This window comes from Erythrolamprus reginae, chromosome 8, assembly GCF_031021105.1.
Source record: "Erythrolamprus reginae isolate rEryReg1 chromosome 8, rEryReg1.hap1, whole genome shotgun sequence".
Taxonomy (NCBI): domain Eukaryota; kingdom Metazoa; phylum Chordata; class Lepidosauria; order Squamata; family Dipsadidae; genus Erythrolamprus; species Erythrolamprus reginae.
The window spans coordinates 35,010,725-35,016,662 of NC_091957.1; the positions used below are offsets into that span (position 1 = coordinate 35,010,725).

The 5,938-nt window shown below is 49.6% G+C and overlaps 1 protein-coding gene across 1 annotated transcript; it reads right to left on the minus strand.

Annotated features, from left to right (window-relative positions):
* Positions 1-5,031: 5,031 nt before the first annotated feature.
* LOC139171700 (thrombospondin-related anonymous protein-like) lies at positions 5,032-5,568 on the minus strand. Its single transcript, XM_070760138.1, has one exon. The coding sequence runs from the start codon at positions 5,566-5,568 to the stop codon at positions 5,032-5,034; it is 537 nt and encodes a 178-aa protein (XP_070616239.1).
* Between the last annotated feature and the right edge of the window lie 370 nt (positions 5,569-5,938).

Below are 5,938 nucleotides of genomic sequence, written 5' to 3' on the forward strand. Positions count from 1 at the left end.
CTGGTGGGCTTCCTCCTGGCTGGAGGGACTGTTAGGATTGTGTGTATAACTACGAGGGTCGCCCAGAAAGTAATGCACCACATTTTTGGTACGAATGCGAAACTTTAGATATGCAGTGGTACCTCTACTTGCAAATTTAATCCGTTCTGTGACTAGGTTCTTAAGCAGAAACGTTTGTAAGAAGAAGCAATTTTTCCCATAGGAATCAATGTAAAAGCAAATACAGTGGAACCTCTTCTTACGAACTTAATTCGTTCCATGACCAGGTTCGTAAGTGGAAAAGTTCGTAAGAAGAAGCAATTTTCCCCATAGGAATCAATGTAAAAGCAAATAATGCATGCAACCCCATCCCAAAAGTCACCCCTTTTGCCTTGTGCCACTGGGAATTCCCGCCTCCAGACTTCCATTGCCAGCCAAAGAGCCCGTTCTTGCATTGCTGGGAATCCCATGAACCTCCCCTCGCTGGGAAACCCCGCCTTCGAACTTCTGCTGCCAGCTGAAGCACCTGTTCTTGTGCTGCTGGGATTCCTCTGAGGCTCTCATCACTGGGATTCCCATCATTTTTGCCAGCGCTGCTTTGAATCCCAGCAAGGGGAGGCTCAGGAGAATCCCAGCAATGCAAGAACGGACACTTCGGCTGGCAACAGAAGTCCGAAGTCTTGCATTGCTGGGATTCCCCTGAGCCTCCCCTCGCTGGGAAACCTCACCTCTGGACTTCCGTTGCCAAGCAGCGTGTCATCATTGAATTTCTCCCTGAGGAGAAAGAAACTGTTGGGAACATTTACAAATGTTTGTTCCCTCAGACTTCCACTTCTTTGGGCCATTAAAGGATGACATTTTGAGGATGATGAAGAGGTGATTCGCACAGTGCAGAAATGGCTTCATGACCAGAACAAGGAGTGGTACCGACGGGGCATACACGGCCTTGTGTCTCGCTGGTGGAAGGCCATAGAACGGGATGGAGATTACGTGAAAAAATAGGAAACGTAGAAGAAACATCATTCTTTCTTGTGTGTAAGTTTCATTGTGTTAAGTAATTATTGAAGGAAAAAATGTGGTGCATTACTTTCTGGGCGACCCTAGTAGTTGGGTTTTAAAATATATAACTTAAGCCAGTAATGTATGGTTGAAGGAATTTGCTTTAAGAGCTGGTGCTGCAATCTGCTAAAAGAGGAAGTCAGCAGCGTCTCTCCTTCTTGGAGCCTGGAGCTTTGAGACTCTCTTCCTAGTGAGACTCTCTCTGATATCTCTCTGATTCTATGCTGGTTTGTCTATATCAGTGTTTCCCAACTTTGGCCACTTGAAGATATCTGGACTTCAACTCCCAGAATTCCCCAGCCAGCATTTGCTGGCTGGGGAATTCTGGGAGTTGAAGTCCAGATATCTTCAAGTGGCCAAGGTTGGGAAACACTGGTCTATATGACTATTCCATTGTAAGGACTACTTTCAACATGCATGTGTGTGCCGACCAGCTGATTTTTGGCTTCCAGAGAGTCTCCGGGAGGATGGAGAAGGGCGTTTTTACCCTCCCCCGGCTCCAGGGAAGCCTTTGGAGCCTGGGGAGGGCAAAACACAAGCCTACTGGGAAACAGGCCATTTCTGACTTCCATAGGGCCTCCAGGAAATGGGGGGAGCTGTTTTCACCCATCCCAGGCATTGAATTATGGGTGTGGGCACTCACACATGCACAATAGCACGTGCACATGCTCTTTCGGCACCCAACGAAATAAAGGTTCGCCATCACTGGTGTAGGATCTCCTGCCACCAGAGGTGGGTTCCTCCCAGTTCGGACCAGTTCTTAGAACTGGTAGCAGGAATTTCTCCCTGCTTGCTGAACCAGGAGCGATGGCTGGCTGGCCAAGCCCACAAACAGACTCTCTTGGCGGTGCGATAGGCGTTACCATCTTGTTTTTCACTTCTGCACACTCACAGAAGCTGGGTTTTCAGCCCCGCACGTCGGCATGGCATAGGAGGAAGCAGAATGGCAGCAAAGTAAGTTAGAACCCACCCCTGCCTGCCAGCAATGACAATCACCTGACTGAAAGACACGGCAACCATTGCAAATACAGACTGGTAGCCCAGCTCCCAAATTTTGATCTCGTTGACTGTTTGGGATACTGCGATTGTTGTAAGAAGAAAGACCGATCAAAAGTCACTTTTTTCAATGCTGTTGCAACTTTGAATCCTGACTAAATAAATGGCCCTAGGTCAAGGATTTACCTGCAGCCTAATCAGGGAACCACCCAGTTGTTAGACCAAGACCGCAGCAAGTTAAGAGGACCTCCGCAGGGTTTCTTCCATTCCTATCATTTTATTTGGCTCACCGCAAATCCTTGCCTGGCTTGTAGTTAAGGATCAAAGATCACAATGCAAACTATAATTGAGTTCCAGAAATCCAGGGGCAGAAATAGGAAGGACAACGGGAGAGAGAGTTGTAGATGAAGTTAAAATAGTACTATAAAGACAGCGCCAACTGGCGTGTCTCCAGTGCTTTCCTCCAGGAAGGAGGAAAGAGGAAAAAAGCAAGGAGCGCAGACGCAGCAGCAGCAGCAACAAGGGAAAAAAGGAGAGCCGGGCAATAATTCAAGAAGTGACAGCCGCCAATCAGCTGGAGCTGCACATACATCTTCATTTCCGCCGGTGGAACTGCGTTCCACCCCATCCTGCCTGCTGCCCACCCCTGGAGATTTTGTCAATTCCAATGGTTTTCAAATGTCCACTGAAATCCTTTGGCACTGCGCCCAGCGTGCCAAGTACCACTGGGACCACTTTCACTGGCTTATGCCAGATTTGTTGCAGCTTGATTTTTAGATCTTCGTATTTCGCAGATTTCTCTAGCTGCTTCTACTCCTCTCCTCTCCAGACCAACCTAGAATGTCTCCGAGCCTCAACTCGGGTCCAAGTGACATTTTGCCCTCCCTCGCCCTCTGACTCCTTCCCTCTCCATTGCTCTTGATGCTATTTTGAAGAAGCTTTTTTTTCCCCTTAAGCAAACGCTGGGGATAATTGATACGCATCTTATAATTAGAGAGCTCCACTCTGCAATTATTACATTTTCTAAGCTGCAGCTGCTTCCTACTCATTATCAGGTTAAGGAACTTCTCCTGATAGTAACACTGTAGCCAACCCCACAATTAAGCAGCAGACCACCCAGCACTCGCTGTGGGCATGTGCTCCAGGCCTGCGAGGGGGTCCAGTGACCTTGCCCCATGCTTGCTCTTCAACTTTACTTTCAGTAGAGAGGAGGGAGAGACACCTCTAGACCCAGGGATGACCTGGAGGCGAATCTCTAGGGCCCTGGAGTTCCACTGACCTGGCTATAGCAGCGCGTCCACTTGGAGGGAGACTTCTCCTCCCTCTTGCTCCAAGTCCATTTGAATCACAAGTGGCCAGTGAGCTCTGGGACCCCTGCGAGAAGGGGTCCTCTCGTATCCCAGCTGTGCCCACAGAGAAATGCCTTCCTGTGAGGTCGAAGTGCCAAGCCTCCTGGCTCCAGAGATTTATTTATTTAATTTGATTTTTTTTTAATGCAGCCCTTCCCCTTAGACTCAGGGCAGCTTACAATATGTTAGCAATAGTACTTTTTAAAAACACAGCCAGCCTATTGCCCCCACAATCCAGGTCCTCATTTTACCCACCTCGGAAGGATGGAAGGCTGAGTCAACCTTGAGCCGGTGATGAGATTTGAACCACTGACCTGCAGATCTAGCAGACAGCTTTAGTGGCCCAGCCACCTTGGCTCCTTTGATGGAAAACCAAATGATGGAAAATTTGATTTGATGGAAAACTAAATGATGGTTGCGATTGGAGCTGGTGCGTGTTGGTTTTCCCCCATGACTCATGAGCTGTTCCTGAGCCCTGTTCAGAAGCATTTAGGGACCCCAGTTAGTCCAGGAGGGCATAATCCCAAAGGGTTGGAAGAAGCATTAATATTACCATAATGTCTATCACTGACATTACATAACATGACTATTACCGTGTGTTGTATCTTGTGATTATTTTGAGAGGGGCGGCATACAAGTCCAATTAATAAATAATGATGGTATTTTATGATCATTTATTTATTTGTTTTGTCTTATTTATTCATTCATTCATTCATTCATTCAATTTTTATGCCGCCCTTCTCCTTAGACTCAGGGCGGCTTACAACATGTTAGCAATAGCACTTTTTTTAACAGAGCTAGGCTATTGCCCCCACAATCCGGGTCCTCATTTTACCCACCTCAGAAGGATGGAAGGATGAGTCAACCTTGAGCCGGTGATGAGATTTGAACCGCTGACCTTCAGATCTACAAGTCAGCTTCAGTGGCCTGCACTACAGCACTCTACTTGCTGCGCCACCCCGGCCCATACGTATTGGTGGTATACAAAGATATAATAATATTTATATACATGATACTAGTAAAAGGGAAACATTAGGACATGGGACAGAAGGCACTCTGGTGCACTTATGCACACCCCTTACTGGCCTTTTAGGATTCGGGAGAGGTCAACAGTGGATAATCTAAGGGTAAAGTTTTTGAGTTAGGTGATGATACTACAGATTATGATTATGATTGCATGTACACTGAGAGCTTATGCACCAGAGACAAATAGCAATAGCATTTAGACATGTGCCGCTTCTACAGCCCTTTCTAAGCGGTTTACAGAGTCAGCATATATTGTCCCCAACAATCTGGGTCCTCATTTGACCCACCTCAGAATGATGGAAGGCTGAGCCAACCTTGAGTTGGTGGTGAGATTTGAACTGCTGAACTACAGCTAGCAGTTACCTGAAGTAGCCTGCAGTGCTGCACTCTAACCACTGAGCCATCCCAGTTCTACCGGGGCAAATACCTTGTTGTCCAATCATACTAGGGCAATATTCTGTTCTATCCTGTTCCATTATGTTATGCTATGCTGTGCTGTGCTGTGCTAAGCTATGTTATTCAAAATTCAAAAATTTTCCCTACCGATTTGGTGGGCGTGGTGTGGCTTGGTGGGCATGGCTTGGTGGGCATGGCTTGGTAGGCATGGTTTGGTGGGCATGGCTTAGTAGGCATGGCTTGATAGGCATGGCTTGGTAGGCATGGCTTGGTGGGCATGGCTTGGTGGGCATGGCTTAATAGGCATGGCTTGGTAGGCATGGTTTGGTGGGCATGGCTCGGTGGGCATGGCTCGGTGGGCATGGCTCGGAGGCATGGCTTGGTGGGCATGGCTTGGTGGGTATGGCTTGGTGGGCATGGCTTGGTGGACATGGCTCGGTGAGCATGGCTTGGTGGGCATGGCTCGGGTGGGCATGGCTCGGTGGGCATGGCTCGGTGGGCATGGCTCAGAGGCATTGCTTGGTGGGCATGGCTTAGTGGGCATGGCTCGGAGGCATGGCTCAGAGGCATGGCTTGGTAGGCATGGCTCGGTGGGCATGGTTCGGTGGGCATGGCTCAGAGGCATGGCTTGGTGGGCATGGCTTGGTGGGCATGGCTCGGAGGCATGGCTCAGAGGCATGGCTTGGTAGGCATGGCTTGGTAGGCATGGCTCGGTGGGCATGGCTCGGTGGGCATGGCTCGATGGGCATGGCTCGGTGGGCATGGCTCGGAGGCATGGCTCAGAGGCATGGCTTGGTGGGCATGGCTTGGTAGGCATGGCTTGGTGGGCATGGCTTGGTGGGCATGGCTTGGTAGGCATGGCTTGGTAGTCATAGCTTGGTAGGCATGGCTTGGTGGGCATGGCTTGGTGGGCATGGCTTGGTGGGCATGGCTCGGAGGCATGGCTTGGTGGGCATGGCTTGGTGGGCATGGCTTGGTGGGCATGGCTTGGTGGGCTTGGCTTGGTAGGCATGGCTTGGTAGGCATGGCTCGGTGGGCATGGCTCAGTGAGCATGGCTCGGTAGGCATGGCTCGGAGGTATGGCTTGGTGGGCATGGCTTGGTGGGCATGGCTTGGTGGGCATGGCTTGGTAG

What these genes read in the sequence shown, in the direction of transcription:
- LOC139171700 (XM_070760138.1), bottom strand. Translation starts at nt 5,568, where the DNA reads ATGCCCACCGAGCCATGCCCATCGAGCCATGCCCACCGAGCCATGCCC.